Source organism: Podarcis vaucheri, assembly GCF_965113315.1.
Source record: "Podarcis vaucheri genome assembly, chromosome: 3".
Lineage (NCBI taxonomy): Eukaryota > Metazoa > Chordata > Lepidosauria > Squamata > Lacertidae > Podarcis > Podarcis vaucheri.
Window position 1 is genome coordinate 51,868,831 of NC_138761.1, and position 24,744 is coordinate 51,893,574.

The 24,744-nt window shown below is 43.7% G+C and overlaps 1 protein-coding gene across 2 annotated transcripts in view; it reads left to right on the forward strand.

Annotated features, from left to right (window-relative positions):
* Positions 1 to 24,744, forward strand: part of FRMD1 (FERM domain containing 1) — a 61,230-nt gene that overhangs the window by 32,273 nt on the left and 4,213 nt on the right. For both annotated transcript variants that reach the window (XM_082217104.1, XM_082217105.1), the window contains exons 3-13: positions 120 to 210; positions 5,146 to 5,225; positions 7,106 to 7,182; positions 8,243 to 8,429; positions 11,222 to 11,377; positions 14,498 to 14,563; positions 14,753 to 14,821; positions 15,011 to 15,185; positions 18,080 to 18,415; positions 20,375 to 20,491; positions 21,656 to 21,735. In XM_082217104.1, the coding sequence (XP_082073230.1) occupies positions 120 to 210; positions 5,146 to 5,225; positions 7,106 to 7,182; positions 8,243 to 8,429; positions 11,222 to 11,377; positions 14,498 to 14,563; positions 14,753 to 14,821; positions 15,011 to 15,185; positions 18,080 to 18,415; positions 20,375 to 20,491; positions 21,656 to 21,735 (1,434 nt within the window). The remainder of the gene's footprint in view (positions 1 to 119; positions 211 to 5,145; positions 5,226 to 7,105; positions 7,183 to 8,242; positions 8,430 to 11,221; positions 11,378 to 14,497; positions 14,564 to 14,752; positions 14,822 to 15,010; positions 15,186 to 18,079; positions 18,416 to 20,374; positions 20,492 to 21,655; positions 21,736 to 24,744) is intronic.

Consider the following 24,744-nt stretch of genomic DNA (forward strand, 5'->3'; position numbering starts at 1 on the left):
GGACTTTGCTCCTTCAGGTTTTTTATTGTCCAAATACCTGTTAAGTTTTCTCAGGCAAGGGGAAACTATCCTATCTTGTTCAAACGGTAAACTATTTACCATTATCTTTTCCTTTGTAGGTAAAAGCCACTGGACAGGAACTCTTCGAGCAAGTTTGTGACGCACTGAGAATTAAAGATCCTCACTTCTTTGGCATCAGTGTTGTAAAAAGTAAGCATGGAGAGAAATTGTTTCAGAAGTATCCATGGGATTGGATGTAGGTCTGAGACGTTCAGTGTAGTGTGGTCGCTAGTCAGGAGCTTCGTGTCAAAGCCCTTTTATCATTGGCCTGTGAACATGTCTATTAGAAAAAGGAGGGGTTTGAGCTTTTAAATTTAGTCTTATAAAGCTATTCTCTCTCTCTCTCTCTCTCTCTCTCTCTCTCTCTCTCTCTTTCTCTGTCTGTCTTCTGTCTCTATCTCTATCTCTTTCTCTCCCTCTCCATTAGATAGAATTCTAAAATATTGGTTGTATGGTGAGGTTGTATCTAGAAAGTCTGGGACTGGATGTATTCAGTGCTTTCAAAGCCATAATTTGTGAGGAATGTTGTTTTTACTGACATTTGGAGGAGTTTGAACGTGATTAAATTATTCTACAGAGAAGGCTGAAGAAGCATACCAGTAGGCCAGAGCATTCTTTTCGATAATCCAGGTCACTTTGATACCAGTACTGTATATAATATGACTCACAAGTGGAATCTCTCAGAACTTGGAAAGCCTAATAGATAAAACAAACATTGACTGTATTGATGCTCGCCAGGATCTAATGGGAGAGGAGAAACTGGTCTTGGTTTCCCAGTCGTTGCCTTTCCCAAGGTTGCCTTAATACGCTAACACTGCTCTCCCAGGTGTTGCACAATTGGGAATAAGCACGTTTGGAGACTTACAGGTGTTGCTCTGAATCAACCACTCCTTACACAAAGGATGTTTTCACTATCCACCTTTGCTTAGGGCCATTTCACTCATTAGACAGAGGCAAACCTGCCTTAAAGCTTAGTTTACCCCTAAAATGTACTGTGTGAAGTGATGGCAGCAGCAATGCATGGACTGATGCACGTTCACAGTTTTCAAGATGAAATAAAATTCAGCCACCTTTTTCTATCAGAGGTGGTGAGCCTGTGACCTTCCAGATGTTGCTGGAAGTCCATCAACTCCAGTCAGCATGGTCAGGGCTGATGTGAGTTGCAGCCTAACATCTGGAGGACCACAGGTGCCTTGCCTTTATACTGAAGGAAACTCATATTGCACCCATATTTAGCCCCTTGGGTGGTATTCATGGCTAATCCTACTCAAAGTAGACCTATTGAATATGACTAATTGGGTTAATTAATGGGTCTTCTCTGAGTATGACTCCTTGAGCCACATTTAACTAAATAGTTTTCACTAACAGGAGACAAGTGCCACAAGTCCCATTAGATCAGTGGGGCTTTCCTCCCCTCTCCTCCTCTGCAGAGGCCCCTGAACCCCATCCCAGATGGGCTCAGGGGTGTCAGGAGAACCCCTAGAACAGCATGCAGGGGGAGGAGAAGGGAAATCATTCCATCTGGCAAGCAGAAATGAAATCCAGCCCCTATCTTTGTAATCAATATAATTACCACGAATTGGATGACATAATTTGCATTCACAAATCCTGTGCTGGTGATCATTCCAAGTAGGAATGAACACGTAGAGGGCAGAATTGGGATCCAGCCCACTGCACCTGCCACTGTCTGCTGTCCTCCGTGGTCCTCATTTGCATATGCATACACTTCAGGGTACAAAGGCTCCCTATATGTCATAGCATCCTACAGAAATCAAGTAAACAGCTCACCAGCGGTGATCCTGAATGTTTATGGGTACACCTGCAAAGGCACATCATACACACACATTCAGTAAGTATCATTGATTTCAATGGGACTTTCTCCCAGGTGCGTATAGGATTGTAACCTGAAATGCGTAATGTCAGTACTCAAGTCAACCTGGCGATCCTATGCTGTTATCAGCCTTTCTCCCCAATGTCAGATGCGTGCTGCCCAGCCGTGCTTACTCAGTGGAGCAGAAAATGCGCTCTGTACATTCTCAAAAACACTCTTGTTACTGCTTTCGATTCCAGAGCTGAGCCATTGAGACTGAGTATGAGTGTTTGGGGGCTCTGAGCCTTGGCACCAGTGAAACTTGGCCTTTGCGCTGGCGTGTTTTGCGAGCGACACTTAAACTGGCCAATTTGTGTGCCTATCCAAGTCCTCCCCCCCACCCCACGCAAACACCTCCGCTGTAATCAGCTTGAAATTGTTCCCAAATTTCATGTAATCAAAGGAACACAATTTTTCTTTTTTTTTTAAAAAAAGAGGCAACTTGGAACACATGACAAGGCTCTGTAAACTTAACCTTTAATCCACTTAACTGGGGGGGGGGGACAGACTGGACCCTCTGCTTTTATGTGAGAAAGCTGGAGGGGGTGGGAAGGACTTTTTGTTTTTGTAGCTTAAGGATTACACTGCAGGTTGGCATTTTGACAATATTAACCTCATTAGAGTCGGAATGTATTGCTGCATTCCTGCACATGATGGGAGGACGGCCACAACTGCAGGCTGCGTCTGAGGAGAGAGGAGGTGGAAAGAAAGAAGGGCTGTTTCTTGGCTGAGGGAGGCAGGGAGATCACGCACTGTTGATAAAATCCTAAAGCAGCTTAGCGAGTCATGTAGGTTTGCCACCCCCCCACCCCCATATACAAATAATTCTTGGTTTCTATGTCCCCTTTCCCAGAAATGCTGCTGAAACAGTAATAAAGTGGTGTGCTTTTCAGGGTACAAATAGTCTATAACACTTTGCAAACCACTACGGGCTCATGTGCAAAGTTGCGAAGCATGTGAGGGGGATTTGTGGTCTTCACAAAGGGAAGCCCAGCGCCTAGTGCTGCTGAGGAAGAGAATGTGTACCTGGTCCTCAGGGCTGGCTCTACTCGTGAGTAAGGTCCCTCAGACTAGACTGGAGCAGCTGAGCAGCAGTAGCTCATTCTTGGGGCCTGTGGATATTTGCATTGAACTGTAGGGTGGGTATTTTGTGTGTTCTTTTAATGCAAATAACATTTTTACTACAACAATCACAGTGGCTTAGAAGGAGGGCTTAACCCCTTCTTCTCCCTGCTTTGGTTCTGAGGTAAAATTCCTTTCCTGAAGCTGGGGTGAAATTCCCCATAAGGGGGTCCATGTGAGACTTTTCTCCCAATGCAAATTCTGACTTCAGACCAAAAAGAATTCCTCACGAGGTGTGAGCCAGCCGCTTCACCCCACCAGCTAATGCTATTTGCATTTTTTAAAAACATACACGTTATTTAAATCTGGTTTAGCCCTTTGCCTTGGCCATATATCAGTGTGGCTTGGCATATTCCAGTGAACAGCTGGAAGACTGTGAGCCATACTGATTTGCCATATAATACACCTCAACATCTCCTTTGGTTAACCTCTACACCAGGAATTTGGCTTGGAAAAAAGAAAACTGTCTTCAGCTTGGCTTATGTGCGTCTATGTTATTAATTTATGCCACAATTTGATATCCTGCTTTCCTGATCGCTACCCTCCCTTGCTTCCACCCCCTACCCAAATAATATTGATCATCAAATTTTATGCAAACATATGAATAAATTTGCTTTTCCATATGGTCATAGAATATCTGTAACCGCTACTACTCTCAGCCTGCTGTCGGTGTGACTTTTTATTTTATTTATTTATTCAAAACCATTTCCCCTCGCTCTTCATTGCCAAAGCAATCCTGGACAGCATTATATTTAAACCCAATACATAATATACATTAAGACAAAATGGGAAGGGGGGGACCACATAGCCAGCAGAAAAACACAGCCATCATTAAATAAAAGCCTGGGCAAATAAATAAGGTTTCAGCTGGCGCCAGAACATCACACTATTAATTTCTTGGGAGTTTTCTTGGGGAGAGGGGAGGTTTGTTGATAGAGAACATCAAATGTGTGGTCTCTTCTAGTGAGTTAGGATTGCCTCAAGGCAAGCGGTACTCTGGCTTTCACCATACACACGCGCCTCTCTTCCCCTTTCCCCTAGGCAGAACATGTACTTGTCGGCCCCTTCATGTGTTGGAAGCCATAGACTGGGGTGGGAAACCTTTTCCAGTCTAGGGCCACATTTCCTCATGGGCAACCTTACAGGGGCCACATTCCATTAGTGGCCAGGGCCAGAGGGAAAAGTGGGAAGAGCAATGGATGTTATTTTTACTCTTGTACATTTAACTACACAAAAATCACACACACACACACACACACACACACGTTTTTCCATCTTGGGTCTGGCTTGAGGAGAGGCATGCCCTGGGGGAAGTCTCAAGGGCCAGACAGAGAGGTCTAGAGGGCTGCCTTTGACCCCAACCATAAGGCTTCCCAACCCTGCCATAAGCTCTTGCCTACAGAAGCTCATGACACAAAACTAGCACTTTTTGGAGAGGGGTGTGTGGTATTTTGTGCTTATATAGAGAGTTTGCCTGACATTTTAGATCCTTTTCAGAATGTACTCTTCAATTATAGCCTTGTCTTTACTTGCTGTTTTTTAATTTAAAAAAATCAGAATTATAACTGTGAGCTTAACTATATGTTGACCCGATCTATGTTCTCTAACAGCAGGAGCTCAGCACCACTAAACTCAGCTAGCAGTATAGTTTAGAGCAGTGATCCCCAAATGTTTCATTCGTAAAAAGTGTGAGTATTAATTCTAGTGTGCTGCTACAGGATATGAAGTGTGCCTTGAGAAATTGCCACTCTGTGCCCCAAACCCTACGCCCCAGGAGTAAAGAGGCCCCATGTAGAAACAATCCTTATTTCTCTCTGCCACATAGCAGAGGTTGTATGTATTCAGGCAACAGAGGCCTGGATAAAGTAGCTCCTCTAATTTTTGCCCAGTTGACATGATTTCCAAGATTTGGTAAGTGGGAAAATTCTTTTAAAAGAAAGAACAGGTTTCAAATTTAAATGATTTAATTGCGTATTTAATTTTATGCCTATATATAATTACTAACATTAGAAGTGTGTGTCACACTGTTGAAAATGTCACAGTTTGTCCCTGAAGCCTTCTATTTACTATCAGTTCTCCTGTCTCTTTTTCAGACAATGAATATGTATTCATTGACCTGGAGCAGAAGCTTTGCAAATATTTCCCAAAGGAGTGGAAGAAAGAAGCAAGCAAAGTGAGTCCTGCCAGTATAAATTCCTGACACTGAATTCTTGACATGGTTGTGTGGTGAGGCTCCTCCTGTGGGAAGCTGAAACTACTGGACATTTTTTAGCCCAATTTTTAGCCCAATGCACATGTACTCAGAAGGACACCCCACGGTGTTCAATGGGGCTTACTCTTGGGTAAGCATGCCTTGGACTGCTGCAATGCACTCTATGTGGGGCTACCTTTGAAGGTGACCCAGAAACTACAACTAATCCAGAATGTGGCAGCTAGACTGGTGACTGGGAGCGGCTGCCAAGACCATATAACACCAGTCCTGAAAGACCTACATTGGCGCTCAGTACATTTCCGAGCACAATTCAAAGTGTTGGTGCTGACCTTTAAAGCCCTAAATGGCCTCAGCCCAGTATACCTGAAGGAGCGCCTCCACCCCCATTGTTCAGCCCGGACACTGAGGTCCAGCTCTGAGGTCCTTCTGGCGGTTCCCTCCCTGCAAGAAGTGAGGTTACAGGGAACCAGGCAGAGGGCCTTCTCGGTAGTGTTGCCCACCCTGTGGAATGCCCTCCCAGCAGATGTCAAGGAAATAAGCAACTATTTGACTTTTAGACGACATCTGAAGGCAGCCCTATTTAGGGAAGTTCTTAATGTTTGATGTTTTATCATGTTTTTAATATTTTGTTGGGAGCCGCCCAGAGTGGCTGGGAAAACCCAGTCAGATGAGCGGGGTATTATTATTAATAATAATAATAATAATAATAATAAGAAGAAGAAGAAGAAGAAGAAGTAGTAGTAGTTTATAAATCAAGGAGGAAGTCTGTGGCTCAGTTGTACAGTGGTGCCTCGCAAGACGAAATTAATTCGTTCCGCAAGTTTTTTCTTCTTGCGAGTTTTTCGTCTTGCGAAGCACGGTTTCCCATAGGAATGCATTGAAAATCAATTAATGCGTTCCTAGGGAAACCGCCTTCAGACCAGGTCCGGGGACAGTCTGTCCCCAGACCTTTTCTGAAGGCTGGCGGGGGAAGAAGGAGTTCCCCGCAGGGCTCTCCAAGCTGCGAATGTCTGCCCCGCGCGAGGGGCGCTCTGCTAAAGAGCCCCCCTCGTGCGGGGCAGCAGGCTGATATCCGCAGCTTGGAGAGCCTTCCCGGGGCTTGCGGTGGGAGGAGGGTTTTTCCTCCCCACCGCCAACATTCAGAACAGAGCGCCCTTCGCGCGGGGCAGACACCTGCAGCTTGGGGAGCCCTGCAGGACCTCCCCGCAGGGCTCTCCAAGCTGCGGATAGCAGCCTGCTGCCCCGCACGAGGGGCGCTCTTTAGCAGGTCTGGGAACAGAGGAGAAGGTGCGCTGCGTTTCCCCGCTGTCCCAGGAGATTTCCCTATGGGCTTTCGTCTTGCGAAGCAAGCCCATAGGGAAATTCGTCTTGCGAAGCCTCTAAAAATCGGAAAACCCTTTCGTCTTGCGGGTTTTTCGTTTAGCAAGGCATTCGTCTTGCGGGGTACCACTGTACAAGGTCCCTTCATGGTAGTCACAACCATACTCTTTCCATGATTATACAATAATATTATTATACAATAATAATAATAATTAGGGATGCATTGCAATGATTGGTACAGATCCTCATGTATTACCTTTCAGCTAGATCTACTGGTTTTTGTGCAAGTACATGGGCAAATTATTTGGAGTTCTTCACTGTCTTCTTTTGGAGTTACTTAAGTTGTGCTTTCCTTGAAGCTGCTGTGCTATGAGTTGGAACAGGGGATGTTCAAGCCTAAGGCCCTGTCTGGATTGGCAGAGGCTTGGACATGTAAAGCTAAAGCATTTTTTAGTGTTGTGTGTACATGTGCTTAGGGACACTGTGTAATCCCTCCTTTCCCTACCATCTTTCTTTTGAAGGCAACAGAGAAGTTCAGCCCTCCTTTGGTTGCTTTCTTCAGAGTACAGTACTATGTTGAAAATGGGCGGGTTATAAGGTAAAGTCGCCCAATTCTTTGAAAATTATACATGTTTCTCTTTTTGTACTCTTTCTGCTTACTGCCACTCTATAGTAGCTCTTGGGAAAGGGTTTTGGTATAATATCAGTTGATCCACTTGTCTGAAATTGTGTGTGATAGCTAATATCTTTTCCACACAAGTTTGGGGAACCATCAGATCTTGGGCAGAACTGTATTACTTGTTCATTCATTGATCCTGGATCACTGAACTCTTTATTTCCTCAACCTCCCTTTCGCTGTTTTTTAAAACTCCTAAATTAAAACAAAAACCATGTAATTACGAGCCCTCCTCAAAGTATATATCCAGGCTACAATCCTGGAAAAGCAGCTTGGTTTTGTGATAGGCTCTTTGTCCTCCTTTATAACACACCTGTCAACATGTCATTCAAACCTTAGTCAGCACAAGATGAATATTTCTGCCTCCCTTCATTAAAAGCAGCCCATTTTGTGCTTCGGAGGGAGCAGGGCTGACTCAAGACATTTTGCTGCCTGAGGCAGAACAACAAATGCTCTGCCCTGCTGAAGTTAAAGTATTCTGTGGGCAATCAAGTTATTCTGACAGCCCTCTCAACAGAAAACGTTATGATGCATACTGTGTTTTATGTCTTAAGGAGTTTTGTGCTATGCCTTAAGAGGACAATTGTGCCCTGAAAGGTGGCTTATAAATCATTTAATAAATAACATCAAGTAAAATCCCACAAGTGGCTCCCCAAAACACCCCTGGCAGTCAGTGTACAATAATGAGCCTTTTAGGACCCCCAAAACCAGCCGCCTGAGGCAGCCGCCCCACTCTGCCTAATGGTAGGGTCAGACCTGAGAGCAAAAGATTTAACTCCTAACAAATCCTACTCAGCCTGAAAGGAGGCTCTAGAACGTTCTGGGAACAATTTATATAATGATTGATGGTGGAAAAAATAATGTGCCTCACATATAGTCTTTTCTATCAGAATGATAATTCTCTGGTAACTAACTGCAGTGCTTCCTTTACCTTCTTCCGTTCTTGTCGTTTTCTAACCCAATGCTGTTCCTTATCCTGCAGTGACAAGGTAGCACGCCATTACTACTACTGCCATCTCCGGGAGCAAGTGTTGAGGTCCCGGTGCACTGACAAAGAAGAAGTCTACTTCCTGCTGGCTGCTTATGGCCTGCAGGTTGACGTGGGGGACTTCCAGGAGAACTTCCACCGAGGGAACTACTTTGAACCTCAGACTTACTTCCCACAGTGGGTAAGTCTTGTGTTATGATAGGGAAGCAAAATCACTAAGGAGTTTCAAGTTGAACAAAACATAAATAAGCTTTTCTTTTTTAAGCTCTCTCCCCCCCCCCAAGTCCTCCTGTACATGACTTTGCATGAAAGGCTTAGTAGGTTATCTGAATTCACCCTATTACTTACTCATGCTCTTTCAGTGAAGCATGAATGTAAAGATATTCATGCAAGGAGAATTCCTTACCCCCTACTTACCACTGCAGCCCTGGGGGTTAGGAGACCCCCGGGAAAAGTCTGGGATGTAAACTGGGAGTGGGAAAATCAGGTAGAGGCATCTTGCATAAGCAGGACCCCATCTCATTGCACTTTACCCATCCCAATAATCTTCAGAAAGCTACTGCCTTCAGAGAGGGGGCCACAACCCATCGTCCTGAGCACTGTGAATGAAAACCCCATTCAGTTGAGATCCATTAGAGGCTGCTGTTGGAGGGAGCAGTTTGCATCAACTTCCCTTGCAATCCGCAGCACTCAGGCTATCACTGTTGTTCCAAGGGACAACCCAATCCTCTGGAGCAGATTTTCAGACTGCAGGGGGAATCAGTGAATATTGTTTTCTCTCCCCACCCTCCACAAGAAGAGCTGAAGAGAGGCAACTTTTAAGAGGCCGGGCAAGTTGAGACTCCACACACTGGCAAGCTCTCTGTTTGGCACAGAAAGTCCCAGCCAAAACTTTCATCACTCTTGAAATTGCCATTCTGTGAGGAGTATGGCATGGGTTGTTTTGTAGGTGGAAAAGGGTCTTGGATCTTTTCTTATCCCTGCAAGCTTGTGACCTCGCAGCACCCAAGTCCACACTAGCTCACATATGCAAGTAAGCATGTTGATAGAATTGGCAGCCAGAGATGGAACCTGGCACCCGGTAGGATGTGTCTCTCCCTGTCCCCGGGGCACTGCAGCGAGATCATGTATCAAATGCTTCTGGTTCGGTTCCACAGCTCAGGATTGCTGCATCGTGCACGGTAGTGAGATAAGGATGTTGGCAAGAGCTGGGAGGCGGGCAGCCTTGTTTTTGGAGTCTGCTTATGAGACCCATGGCACCTGGCTGATGAGGCAGAGTGGAGTTAAGAAAGATCAGGCTTCGTGGCAGCAGGATAATTAAAGCCATGTGAAGTCTGACAAAGGGAGACCGTGGTACGGCGACCTGAGGGAGCCTCCCTGTAATTAAGGGAATAGAAGACATTCAGGCAAGAACATCCCCTTCGAGGGCTTACTGTTCCCTTGTAAAGACTGGGTTTAAGTGCCTCTTAAGTGTTGAGTGATATTCAGGAAAGGGAGAAATAAGATATACAACCTAAACTGCAATGAGCTCTTATTACACACAGTTTAGATGAAGCCTGGAAGGAATTTCTCCTGCTTGGGCAAGCGATCAGTCTTGCACACTGAATTTGCATGGTAAGAAGTCTTCCAGTGACTGTAGCAGGTCTCAGCTCTGACATCCACTACAGTCACTTGCTGCTTTTTCAAACCTCTCTCAACGCTGCCACCTGGTGGGACCCCTGTTCACCCCGCCTGTTGTTTTTTTCTTCTTCTAAGCAAGAGAAAGCCACTGTGTTTTTCCTATTGCTATACTATTTTGATCTTCCCTGGTCACTTTGCTCAGAAGGGTTGCCTACTGCTTGTCTTGGAATGCTACTCGTGTACCAATAATAATAAATAATAATAATAACAGTGATTTTATTATTTATACCCCACCCATCTGGCTGGGTTTCCCCAGCCACTGGGTTGATTCCAGCACATATAAAAACATAATGAAATGTCAAACATAAAAAACTTCCAGGGCAGCCTTCAGATGTCTTCTAAAAGTTTTGCATGGAAGTGCAGTTTCTTATCTCACTGTATCACTGTGAAAGAAGGAGCTTCCCATCACAATTAAAGACACGGATACTCTGTCTTAATTTGGGCTATTAACTTCAGGTGCATATTGCAATATTGACCCAAAGAGATTGATTCCCTGTGAAAATTATTTCTCTGGTGATTATTTCTCTAGTGATTTGGAATGATTAGCACCACTTGGGTGGGGAAACAGAGGAATGACAGTGTGTTCCTCTTTACCCTTTAGTAGGAAAATTTGCAACAGCTGAAATTCCCCTGTTCTGTATTGAATCTTGTAAACCTAGCTGAGAACCATACTTAAAAGGGCATAGTTAAACTATGGAACTTGCTCCCACAGAAGGCAGTGATAGCCACTAACTTAGAAAGCTTTAAAAGACAATTAGTCAAAATCATGGAGAACAAGACTATTAATATCTACCAGCCATGAAGGCCATGCTTTGCCTCCACGGTTGGAGGCAGTACTGCCTTTGAATACCAGTGGCTTGAAACCACAGGAGGGGAAAGTGCTTTTGTCCTTGGGTCTGGCTTGCGGGTTTCCATGGCCACTGAGGGAACAGGATGCTGAAGGAGATGGCCCTTTGGCCCAATCCACCAGCTTATTCTTATGTTCTTAGGTTACGAATACAATTGTCACAAGTATTAGTAGGATTTCCCCCCTCTTTGTTGTTGCCTTGTAATTAAAGAGGAAGACACTGAGGAATTTCCTAGTACACACTTAGTGGCTTATAGCAGGATTCTTCTTTTTAAGAATATTTAAATGATGCACCATTCAAAGAGCTTCTGGTGTGTGTGGGGGGGGGAGGAGTACCTCGCCTGAGTCTCACGAACCATGCTGTGGATCTCAGCCACCTTGTCTTGCAGACCTATTTAAGAGAGACTGAAGCTGCTGACATTGTCTCTTTACTTCCCCCATGGCAGATTATTGCAAGGCGAGGGAGTGACTATATCCTGAAGCACGCTCCAGAGATGCACCGGGAACAGCAAGGCCTGTCTACGAGGGAAGCCATTCTGAAGTACGTCAAGGAGTCCTGCTTGCTGGAAGATGTGCCTGTCCATTTCTACAGACTGCAGAAGGTGAAACTGGGCAGATTCTTGCTTCAAGCATTGAAATGCTGTGTTTGAAATGCATACAGCGGTTTTGAGTTCTTTTCTCAAGCAAGCAAACAAACAAATGGAAATAATGGTTGGGAGGAAGGTGCTTGCCAGGTAGACCCCCTGCAGCTTCTTCCCATCCACCCTTCACACCAGAAGTCTGCCCTTTTCCTCCCACCTGATGCTCCACCACCTGGCACCTTCAGATCACTCTGGGTGGCCAGAACCGATCCAGGGATGTCTCCACCTGACTCAGACAAAGCCTGTATTCTCCCCACCATCAACCCTGACCCAGCTCACAATAGCATGCATAATATTACAGCAAAGGCCTCTACTTAAGTGCAAATGATTCTTCAAAACTTAGAGTCATTCCAGTAGGATTGCAGATAGCAGACTGTAGCTCACTATGTTCAGGGGTTTCCATTGCCCTCTGTGGAATATGATGATTTGTGAGTGTACAAGGTCATTCCCTTTTTGTAGCAGACAATAGGAAAGCCCTGCTTGTCAGCATTGATATTTCTGGATGATAATAAAGAGAGAGGGGGTTTTGCTCCCCCTGACCTACAAATATATTTTGAAGCATCATGCTGATGCTGGTTAAAAGATTGGATTTTATTAAAGAACACCCACATATTAGATCTGAACGGGTATGATTTAAAATTTGGATGGCGTGCGTGCCTCTGGTATGGAAAGGCAAGGATATTTAAGAGTTTCTCAAACCATATAATCAGAAAAAAACCTTATAGGGTTTGGGGAAAATATAAAAACCTATTAAAAAGAAAAAAAGAAACCTATTAAAAAGGAAAACACTGATGTGGTTATCACCAACAGAGGCTGTGGCAAGAAAAAAAATTAACACAGAGACAAACTGGAGTACATATAGAATCCTCCTAAACCTTGTTGCGAAGGAATACAAACAGAGTATGAAGAGATAAAAGACCAAATGACAGATTGGTTAAGTTACTACCCGTTAAGGGCAACATTTAAGTTGGACAAAAAATACAGTTTTGCTGAAAAGAGCTCACAGTTTGAAGAGATACTAAGATCCAAGCTCAAAATATTATCAAAAATGTATAATTTAATGCTTGAGTGGGAGATAATGGAGGAGATAGTAAAATCTGCAATGATGAGTTGGGCTAGGGGCCTTGGACGTAATATTGATTTTATACTATGGGAACAACTGTGGAAAGTAAATATAAGATTTACAGCATGCTATATGTTAAGGGACGCGGGTGGCGCTGTGGGCTAAAGCCTCAACGCCTAGGGCTTGCCGATCGAAAGGTCGGCGGTTCGAATCCCCGCGGCGGGGTGCGCTCCCGCTGCTCGGTCCCAGCGCCTGCCCACCTAGCAGTTTGAAAGCACCCCCAGGGGCAAGTAGATAAATAGGTACCGCTTACCAGCGGGAAGGTAAACGGCGTTCCGTGTGCGGCTCTGGCTCGCCAGAGCAGCGATGTCACGCTGGCCACGTGACCCGGAAGTGTCCTCGGACAGCGCTGGCCCCCGGCCAATAGATGTGAGATGGGCGCACAAACCCCACAGTCTGTCAAGACTGGCCCGTTCGGGCAGGGGTACCTTTACCTTTACCTATATGTTAAGAGAAGACTTCCTGAAGATGCAGCATAGGCGGTATCTGACACCCAACAGATTAGCAAAAATGTCAAAATCAATAAAGGGTAACTGTTGGAAGTGTAAAACAACAGGAAGAACCACACGTGGTGGTCATGTAGCATAATTTAAAATTATTGGGAAATGATTTATACTGAACTTTAAAAAGTGTTTAAAAATCTTTTGCTGAAAACCCAGAAGCACAGTTGCTGGGGTTAATAACAACAGTAGTTTTCAATAAAGAGAAAAAAATGTTTCTATATGCTGCAACAGCCGCCCATGTATTATTAGTGCAAAATTGGAAAATAGAAAAGGGTCAACCAAAGAAGACTGGCATATTAAACTGTTAGAATATGCAGAGATAGCAGGGATGACCACTAGAATAATAAATCAAAATGATGAAAGATCTAAAGAGGACTGGATACGATTTATAGATTATATGGAAAAGTATTATACGCAAACAAATTTGCCTAGCAGGATGGTAACATTTTCAGCAGAATAAGAATTAAAGTATATAAAAGTGGTTGTGATAGATAGTGTGAACTCAGAAAACATGAGGAAAAGAGGGGTTAAAAGGAACCATGATAGTAAGTCAAGGAATGTTTTGCGATTTTTGGTCGATTCTTTGAAATCTTTGAAAGGAAAGCTTTTTCTTTGTTGCATCGTTTTGGTTCATGCTTTGTTGATGTGGAAGGTTATCAGAAAAGCAAATAAATGAAAATATAAAAAGGAAAGCCCTGCTTGTGCCTACCACTTATAAGACTTACCCACTCCTGCAATTTCTTCCAGTCTAAGCTGTTTGCTGATTGAGACTGCGCAAGTACAAGCTGGAAGGGTTATATGGGGCAAGATCTGACACGCTTTGTGCCTAGGGATGCCAAAGATCTGAAATAGTCACTTTAATACTTGAATTCCCATCTGACCTGAAATACTGGTGTGAGTGTGTGTGTGTGGTTTTGTTTTTTCATATGCTGATAGGAATTTATTTTTCGTTTCCACTTTATATTATTATGATTATATCGGCATCCATTTCTGAGTAGTAGGGCAAGTGTGCCTAACCAGGGGCCCTTCCAGAAAGAGAAGTCTGGAACTGGATTTGTACTCTTGCCCATAGGTGTGAAGGCCCAGGGGAAAACCAGAAAAATTGGGCAGAGAAAAAGCAGGAGGGGAAACATTTTCATTTTCCCCTGGAGCAGGGTGGTGGTTCTGGGCCTTCAAATCCCTACACGTGGACATGGTTTGGCTTAGTGTGACCTGCAAATAGATCATAGGGTGTTTCAGTGGTCTGCCTAAAGGCATGCATGAGGGTGGCAAGATCCATCTCATGCAAGAAACGGGTGTAGTTTATACAGGTGATCCTGGTCACAGCTTGTATATGTGCAGCATCAGTTTCAGGAGTGGTCCAGGCTACAGTTCTGTTCTGGTAGCCTCCTAGCCTCCTTGACTATCACCAAAGCAAAGTCTGTCTTTTCACCTTGCACCTTTGTGTCTTCCCAGGACAAGAAGGAGGATCGCCCAACCATCATTTTGGGCCTGACTCTTAAAGGGATGCACATCTATCAGGTAAGAAGTTGAAAGATTTTAAATCTGGCCTTAACACCTCACACTCTTTCTCTCTCACACACACAGTTCCTCTGCCAGCACTTCCAACTTCTTCCTGTGTCCTAGACTTTACAAGTCTGATTATTGTTCCTGTGCATCTCACAATGTCGTTTTCTTTCCCTTTTTTGCCATTTGTTTGCATTGTTGTAGGAGGTGAACCATGTTCGCCAGCTGCTCTATGACTTCCCCTGGTCACACATTGGGAAGCTAGCATTTCTGGTGAGTGTTGCAGAACGTGACAGTGTTAATTTGGATTACTTGCAGTTTGAATCGCATGATTTCTTAAAGGCTCAGGGCTGGCAAATGCATAATAGGGTTTGAGAGTTTGTTTGTTTTTTATAAAGAGATAATAAAATGTGCAGTCCTATTTACCAAGAGCACTTTCCTTTTCCCCTCTCTGTAATTTAGGGGAAGAAGTTTGTAATCCAGCCTGATGGTTTGCCTTCAGCTCGGAAGCTGGTTTACTACACAGGGTGCCCTTTCCGGTCTCGGCATTTGCTGCAGCTGCTCAGCAACAGCCACCGTGTGTTTCTGAACATCCAACCCATCCTTAAGCAGATCCAGATGCTGGAAGATGCAGAAGGTAAGTGAGGGTGAGGGTTTGCATTGACAAGGGCCAAGGCCTCTGGCAAACACAGGGCAGATGCAAAGACATTGGTTTTCACAAAAGCTTAAAGATATTTGCAAGGTCAGAAAGTTGTGTCGAGTTCAAAAGGTGTGAGGCAGGCAGGGCCAACATCAGTGGCTGCCATAACCGGACACCTTCCAAGGCCCACACTTTGCATGAGGTCCAGCACTGAAGGCCTCTTGGTTGCTGCCACTCACCAGCACCACGGGGCTGATTGCCAACTCTTTGGCCCAGAGGTGATGTGTGGGCAGATGAGAGTTAAGGAGGAGGAACGGCTGGCAACTGTTGGCTGACTGGTGGCCTGCTTGCTCAAGACAGAGACAGCTGTGGTGGGGAAGAGGAGGTCATGTATGTGGTCTGTGTTGTTGTTTAGTTGTTTAGTCGTGTCCGACTCTTCGTGACCCCATGGACCAGAGCACGCCAGGCACTTCTGTCTTCCACTGCCTCCCGCAGTTTGGTCAAACTCATGCTGGTAGCTTCGAGAACACTGTCCAACCATCTCGTCCTCTGTCGTCCCCTTCTCCTTGTGCCCTCAATCTTTCCTAACATCAGGGTCTTTTCCAGGGAGTCTTCTCTTCTCATGAGGTGGCCAAAGTATTGGAGCCTCAGCTTCACAATCTGTCCTTCCAGTGAGCACTCAGGGCTGATTTCCTTAAGAATGGATAGGTTTGTTCTTCTTGCAGTCCATGGGACTCTCAAGAGTCTCCTCCAGCACCATAATTCAAAAGCATCAATTCTTCGGTAATCAGCCTTCTTGATGGTCCAGCTCTCACTTCCATACATCACTACTGGGAAAACCATGGCTTTAACTATATGGACCTTTGTTGGCAAGGTGATGTCTCTGCTTTTTAAGATGCTGTCTAGTTTTGCCATCGCCTTTCTTCCAAGGAGCAAGCGTATTTTAATTTCGTGACTGCTGTCACCATCTGCAGTGATCATGGAGCCCAAAAACATAAAATCTCTCACTGCCTCCATTTCTTCCCCTTCTATTTGCCAGGAGGTGATGGGACCAGTGGCCATGATCTTCGTTTTTTTGATGTTGAGCTTCAGACCATATTTTGCGCTCTCCCTTTTCACCCTCATTAAAAGGTTCTTTAATTCCTCCTCGCTTTCTGCCATCAAGGTTGTGTCATCTGCATATCTGAGGTTGTTGATATTTCTTCTGGCGATCTTAATTCCGGCTTGGGATTCATCCAGCCCAGCCTTTCGCATGATGAATTCTGCATATAAGTTAAATAAGCAGGGAGACAATATACAGCCTTGCCGTACTCCTTTCCCAATTTTTAACCAATCAGTTGTTCCATATCCACTTCTAACTGTAGCATCTTGTCCCACATAGAGATTTCTCAGGAGACAGATGAGGTGATCAGGCACTCCCATTTCTTTAAGAACTTACCATAGTTTGCTGTGGTCGACACAGTCAAAGGCTTTTGCATAGTCAATGAAGCAGAAGTAGATGTCTTTCTGGAACTCTCTAGCTATCTCCATAATCCAGCGCATGTTTGCAATTTGGTCTCTGGTTCCTCTGCCTCTTCTAAATCCAGCTTGCACTTTTGGGAGTTCTCGGTCCACATACTGCTTGAGCCTTCCTTGTAGAATTTTAAGCATAACCTTGCTAGCGTGTGAAATGAGTGCAATTGTGCGGTAGTTGGAGCATTCTTTGGCACTCCCCTTCTTTGGGACTGGGATGTAGACTGATCTTCTCCAATCCTCTGGCCACTGCTGAGTTTTCCAAACTTGCTGGCATATTGAGTGTAGCACCTTAACAGCATCATCTTTTAAAATTTTAAATAGTTCAGCTGGAATACCATCACTTCCACTGGCCTTGTTATTTGCAGTGCTTTCTAAGGCCCATTTGACTTCACTCTCCAGGATGTCTGGCTCAAGGTCAGCAACCACACTACCTGGGGTGTACGAGCCATCCATATCTTTCTGGTATAATTCCTCTGTGTATTCTTGCCACCTCTTCTTGATGTCTTCTGCTTCTGTTAGATCCTTACCACTTTTGTCCTTTATTATGGTAATCTTTGTACGAAATGTTCCTTTCATATCTCCAATTTTCTTATCTCCAATCTGTTCAATTTTCTTGAACAGATCTCTGGTTCTTCCCATGTGGTCTGTAGGGTTCACAAAATCCTGGCACTGATGTCATGCCACTGTTCAAAGGCATGGCCTTTTTGCTACAATCCACCGTGCAAGGAGAACGTGGGCCCAGTCTCCCTTGCATTCTAACCTCAGTTGTTAAAGAACTTAATCCCCTATTTTTGAAGGCACCTGGGACCCTTCCAGTCCTTTAAACGTGACAATTTAAAAAAATTATTTAGCTAGCTTGTATCATTCCACATTTCAACAAGATTTTTAAAAGTCATAAAACATATGATTTCAGAATTCAAAAACAAATATTGAAAATCCTCTTAACCACCAATGAGGTGTGTCAGTTAAAAATGGAAAATGGACAGAGTTGGAGGTTTGAAAGTTTTATTATAATCAGGCCACATGGAAATGTAATGAATGGGTAGATTTATGAATGAGAAACCACTATAGCCATTTTGTCTCCATGGCCCTTCTTCCTTTTGCTTCACTTCTGGGTAAGACTGATGGTTGCTGGATAGATTGTGAGGGCCACTCCCAAGAGCACTTGCTCCATGCAGAGACTCTGGTGGTGGTGAGCCTTCCACCACATGTGCTAGTCTGACCAGTGAAGAGCTTCCTTCCACCATAATAGTTATTAAATATATGTATCGCTATTTGTATGCAGTGTTGTCATGTGATCAGGCCAGCACTGGTGGCAAGAGATTTAAGTTTCTCTTTTTCCAAACTTTTCTTTCCACCCTACTCACTTGTTGCAGAGAAGAAACGATATCGGGAATCCTACATCAGTGACACATTGGAGATGGACCTTGACCCATCCGACAAGCATTCGCACGGCAGTGGAAGCAGCAGAGGAAGTGAAAAGAACAACCGTCTGTCTCGACAGTCGACCGACAGCCATGGCAGCTCTCACACGTCGGGCATTGAGGCCGACTCAAGGCATCGGATTTCAGTGGAGATGTCGGTGGATGAACCCTTTGGGATGGATCGGGTTCATCGGAAGGAGAAGTCCTGCAGCTCAAACATCAGCTATGGAAGCTCTGGCATTGATAGCGGTGGCAAAGAGAGAGCCGAAGAGGACTCTCAGGATGATGGTAAGGCTTGGAACGAATGGCCAGCAGATATTTCTTTTCTGTGGGAACAAAAAAAAAAACTTAATACATTTTTATTGTTTTTTTAACATATCATTTCCAACAATCACTTAACATAACTTCTTATCTTATACAATATTTTAGACTTCTGTCAACCACTTCTGAAGATTTTCCGTTCTTTATCACTTGTTCTTCATTTCTTAATTTCTCTATTACCGTATTTTTCGCTCTATAACACGCAGATTTTTTCTCCTAAAAAGGAAGGGGAAATGTCTGTGCGTGTTATGCAGCGAATGTGTGGTCCCTGGAGCCGAAAAATCGGGCAAAAATCAAATCGCGCTTCAGGGAGAAGGGAAACAAACCTGAAAAGAGGAAGTGGGTGCTTTCCTGCATTCTGCCTCAGGGTCTTACTGCCCACCCTCTCTGTTTCCTTACTGTGTTTGCTCAAACGGAACAAAGAGCAGGGAAAGCCCCTCCCCTCCAGGCAAGCAGAGAGGAAAGCAGAGTGCCGTTCCTTCCTCTCTGTGCTCCGCTCCTTCCTCTCTGTGCTCCGGTGCTACTGAAAACATGCAGGTGGGAGAGAGAGACAGAGAGAGAGAGAGAGAGAGAGAGAGAGAGAGCGCTGGCTGGCTTGGGTGGGTGCGTGGGGGAAACTTTTGCCTTCCTTTCCTCCCTCCCGTTATACCCCACTCCTGCATTCTTAGCCCTTCTGTGTTTTTCCTTCCCTCCCCACTTAAAATGTGGTTAAAAAGCATGGATCCACATGGATCCTCAGGATTTTTGCACTGGGTCACCCCAAATTCACCATCAGAGCACATAACATGTCCATGGCTACAGCCTGCCCCCCAAAAATCATGCACCCACTGTTGCCTGGGGCTGCAATGGTGCAAAAATGTGGTTAAAAAGCATGGATCCACATGGATCCTCAGGATCTTTGCATTGGGTCACCCCCAAATTCACCACCAGAGAACATAGCATGTCCATGGCTACAGCCTGCCCCCCCAAATCACGCACCCACTGTTGTCTGGGGCTGCAATGGTGCAAAAACGTGGTTACAAAGCATGGATCCACATGGATCCTCATTTGCATTGGGTCAGCCCAAATTCACCATCAGATCACATGTCTGTGGCCACAGCATGAAGCACAAAAATGATACATCCACTGTTTCATTCAGAATGTTTTTTCCCTTGTTTTCCTCCTCTAAAAATGATGTGCGTGTTATGGTCAGGTGCGTGTTATAGAGCGAAAAATACGGTACTTTTAATTATCCTTAACCAATAATTCTCATCATAGTCTTTCTTGCAATATTTCAAATTGTCTTCCTTACAGAACTTCTTGCAGTCCTACTAGCGTAATCTGTTTATTACAATTGCTTTTCAAATAGTTCAAATATTTACTCCAGTCTTCTAAGAATCTCTGATCCCACAGATTTTGAATCCTTCCTGTTAATTTGTCTAATTATGCATAGTCCATTGATTTCATTTGCCATTCTTCTTTCATCGGTAATTCTTTTTGCTTCCATTTTTGGAATATTCTTGCTGCCATCATTGCATATAAAAACAACTTACAGTCCTGTCTATTAATATCATCTCCTACAATGCTAAGTAAAAATGTTTCTGGTTTTTTTAATAAACATATATTTCAACATCTTTTTCATCTCATTATATATCATTTTCCAGAAGTTTTTCACTTTTTTAGATTCCCACCACATATGATAAAAAGTTCCTTCCTTTTCTTTACATTTCCAACATTTATTATTTGTTTTATACATTTTAGCTGATTTCACAGGGGTAATATACCACCTATACATCATTTTCATCACATTTTCTTTCAAAGCATTGCATGCTGTAAATTTCTGTGGGAACAAAATTAAGAGCAGCGCGGTGGGTAGGATGAATGGGTGAGCAGGGGACTTTAGAGAAAGATATATCACTGTGCCACCTTCTCTTTCGTAATTTTCAGAAGTTGAATTGACAGTGGATGAGTCGGAAGAGGTGCCTGTGGATGAGCCTCAGTTAGAGGACGTCATACATGGAAAACCTGTAGATTCGCTTGCAAAAGATGGTGTTTGCTGCCAGGGTGAGCTGATATTTGCGCAACTCTTTGAACTTTGTCAGTGTTGCATCCTGTTTCACGGTGTTTCAAGTTTCTGACTTGCATAAAATATTCCAGTGTGGCATTTCTTTTACTAAATTTGAAGAAATCTGTTTGTGGAGTGAAGGGGTGTGTGGAACATGGGAAAGTATTTCAGGGTATCATCATTTAAAAAGGTCGTAGGGGCACAAAAATGTGGAGACTGAAAGCCACAAAGAATTGTGAAATAAGCAGAGTTCCTTCAAGTGCTGGAATTCCCAATTTCCTGTGTGAAGTTTAGCTAAATATACATGTCCCCACAATGACTTTTTTTCGTAACAATGAGCTAGGAACTTGCTTGAACCAAGCATCTCGAAGTGAGAACCTACTGTCATAAATAGAATTGTAATTCTTAAACTTGCATCTTGTTGCTCTCTCCCCAGCCTGCTTAAGAAAATAATTTGAATAATCTATTGACATCTGCTGGTACAAAAGGTGGACATGGATAGGACTGGGTGCAGTAACTGGTGCATTTAACACTCTATTGCCTGGTGTTCTATACAGAATCTTAATATAAGCCAGGAGTAAGGAATATTTTGAGGAAGAGAGAAGTAGCAGATACCCACTATTAATGCCTTTCAAATTCAAGGAATTTGCAACCTGAGCATTCTCCTTCTGATGCTTCTGCCATATCACATTTCTCAATATACGGAGCCAGCTCGGACAGGCCTTTCATTCACTTACAGACCCCCTTTGCCACTAGCCATGCTTAAACCAGGAAATCTTTAGTCAATCATAATTTATGGTTTTATGCTATAGAAAGTGATGGCAACCAGGAACAAGCCAGGGCATTAAACCCACTTCAAACCATGGTTTGATATCCTGGCTTTTTCAGAAACTGGCAGCTGTATTTTCCCAATTCAGATGAAATGGAAAACTATGGCTAATTAAAACCTTCCTGGTTTAATTGCAGCTCATATCCAAGGAAGGAGCAAAGAGGTATGGCATGTGTGGGTAAAATACTTGTGCATATATCATGGCTTAATACGCTGAGACATGACCACGTGAACATGGCCAGTATGTCTACAAGCTTTGATCCACATTTTTGTTTTCAGTTTGAATCTTATCATTTTGATTTTGTCTCTCTCTCTCTCCCCACCCCCACAACAGACACAAATCCGAACCATCTTTCAGTAGTGCAAGTCACTTTAATCAAGGTCAGAGGCCAGAGTGAGGAATCGCTTCGCCAGGTAAGATGTTGGCTGGTGTGGGAAGGGTGTAGCTCAGTGGCAAAGCAGCTGCAAGGTTCCAGGTTCAACCTGCTGCATCTCCTGGTAGGAGACAGACAGCCGCTGTCCATCAGTATAAGCAGTAATGAGCTGGATGAATCAATGAGCTAGATAGTATGAGGCAGGTTGCTATGTTGCTATGAGCCATACCAAACTCTTGTCTCATTTACTCTCTGTAATAAGAAATTTGGCAAATATCATATGCCACATTAGGATGAGTTCTGGGTTTAAACTCCCAGGACATTTTCTTTTGAAGCATCTATTTCTAAGCCTAAAAGATAGCATCAATCACTTGGGAAACTGGATCCAACTCAAAATAAAGAATGCACAGGGTTGGGTTTAACTCATGGATTTTGTTTCTAGTGGTGTAATCAGATGCTGTTTCTTAAGCAATCACGTTCTGGTTTGTAAAGAATACTTCTATCTTTACATTTTAATGTTAATGTTTCTATGTTCCAAATGTGGTTGCCATCATCAGGAAAGGGGGGAAAGATCCTTTGACTGTAGACTTCAGCATTGTGGGACCACTGTTTATTCTTGGTCTGTGGTTAGTGCACAAATTGCTCCGCTAAGAATGTATCTAACGTTTCGTTCGCCAGCACAGCATAACAGCAAAGATCTGAAAGTAAAATCAGACTCACTCTGTCAACAGCACCAAAGGAATCCTAGCTTGAATTAATTCAGTAGACTTCGCCATAATCCAGGGTGCTCAACAAGATGGTTTATACGTCTAAAACTGAGACAGCCTGCAGGGCTGATTCTGATTAACTAGTGGGCACAACCCAGCTGGAGTTATGCACTTTTAAGTCTCTCTTATTTCAGTAGGAGAGTTAAGCATGTGATTAAGGGCTGCAGACTAAAAGCATTTACTTGGAAATATAACCCACTGAATTCAGAGTATAGGATGAGGCTGGTATACGTTGCAAGCTGTGTCCTAAAAGTGCCCATGAAAATTCACCAACATTTTAGTGCAAATTTCTCTAGCAAACATGCTGCATTTTGTATGCTGTTTTCACTAATACATTAGATTTATGCACATTCCCCGTGAATATATACCTTTTTTGTAAACTTTGCAAAATTCTGACAAGTATGAATTTTGGAGGATGGTTGTGCTTTGGTTCTCCTATTGTTTCAGAAAGTGTGAATTTGATAGATTTGCCTTTAAAGGCAAACAGAATGGAAACTCTTCCCCATCCCTTTTCTTGACTATTGGTTGTGTTGGCAGGGTTAGAGTGCCAACAACATTTGGAGAGCTACAGGTTCTCTGCATAGGTTCCAGACTGGTAGTCATGCTAGTCTGTTGTAGTAGAAACAAAGAAATGTCTGGTGACACCTGTAAAGACTATGAAAATTATTGTGGCACAGAGCCCTCAGTTAAATGCACGAAGCGTTGTATCTATAATAGATACGCACACTCACACGTGTCCCTACAGAAGGGAGGCAGAAAAACCAGCTATAGAAAATGAAAGACTTCCTTATCCTGTTCCTGTGCAGATTTTTTAGGATAATTCCAGAAAATTCTTTAAATATCTGCATAAACCATTGGAAATCAAATAAAAGTTACACAGTGGTCCAAGGGCTGCTTTAAAAAAATGTTCAGGGAAGCACGTTGCTTCCTGTATAATTGAATATACATTGTGCTGATGGTAGCAGTCATCCTTTTTTCATACCATGCCCCTTCATACATACCATTTTAGATAGATAGATAGATAGATAGATAGATAGATAGATAGATAGATAGATAGATAGATTCTTTATTGTCATTACACTAGTGCAACATTGCACAAGTGCAACGAAATTGGATGCCAACCCTTAAAAACAACAAAAGCAAAACAACAGCAACAACCAAACAAACCACCTTCCGACCACACCCACACCCATCAAACTCCCAGGTCTCACTATCGAGTTACAGCATTCAAAAAGGCCACAGCTCTTGGATAGAAACTGTTTTTCAGTCTATTTGTCCTAGACTTGATGTTTCTATACCTCCTGCCAGAAGGCAGTAGTGCAAACAGACTGTATCCCGGGTGAGATGGATCCCGCAGGATGTTGTTTGCTTTCCTAAGGCAACAGGAACCGTACAGTTCTTCCAAAGGTGGGAGAGGGTGACCAATAATCCTTTGGGCTGTGGTTATGACCTTCTGGAGCACCTTCCTCTCCCTAGCTGTACAACTGGAGAACCAAGCACAAATACAGTATGTAAGTATGCTCTCTATGGAGCCTCGGTAGAAGGACACCAGCAGTCTCTCACTCAGATTGTTCTTTTTTAAAAGTCTGAGGAAATAAATTCTCTGCTGGGCCTTCTTCACCAGAGCAGTGGTATTTGCGCTCCAAGTCATGCCCTGATCCATAGTCACTCCCAATAATTTATCCACTTCTGTCAAAAAGGAGGGAAAGTTACCGCTGTTCTTTGGTTTTTCTGAGAGGGCGAGGGAGAAATGAAGTGGTGAGGGAGAGAAATGAAACTGGCTTGGGCAGCCTAGAAGCCCCCTTGGTCTAAAATGGGCTGTTTCCCAAAGCACTAAATCAGAATATGCACACCCATATCATACATATAACATTCAGGAAATTTCCAAAAATTGGTTAACAGAGATTCTATTGCATGCTTATGTCGAAAAACATAAGCACAACTCCTAGCCTTAATAGCTAAAGGGAACTTCTATACTCAGAGGCTTCCTATTCTGAATACCAGATATCACCCACTTTCCCCTCTTATGGGGCAGCATAAATGCCCCCGAAGCCATTTCTCCTCACATCTTGAGAGGTAGGTTATAATGAAAGAGAATGAGTGGCCAAAGGTCAACCTGTGAGTTTCAGAGCTGAGTGAACCCATATCTCCTCAGCCATCCTAGTCCAACAGTCTATAATCAAAACACCACAATGGCTCCTTGCTCCTCTGGCTGACCACTGAAAATAACAGAGTGCTGGATAGGAGGGATCTTTTGTCTGACCCAGGAAGGCACTTCCTAT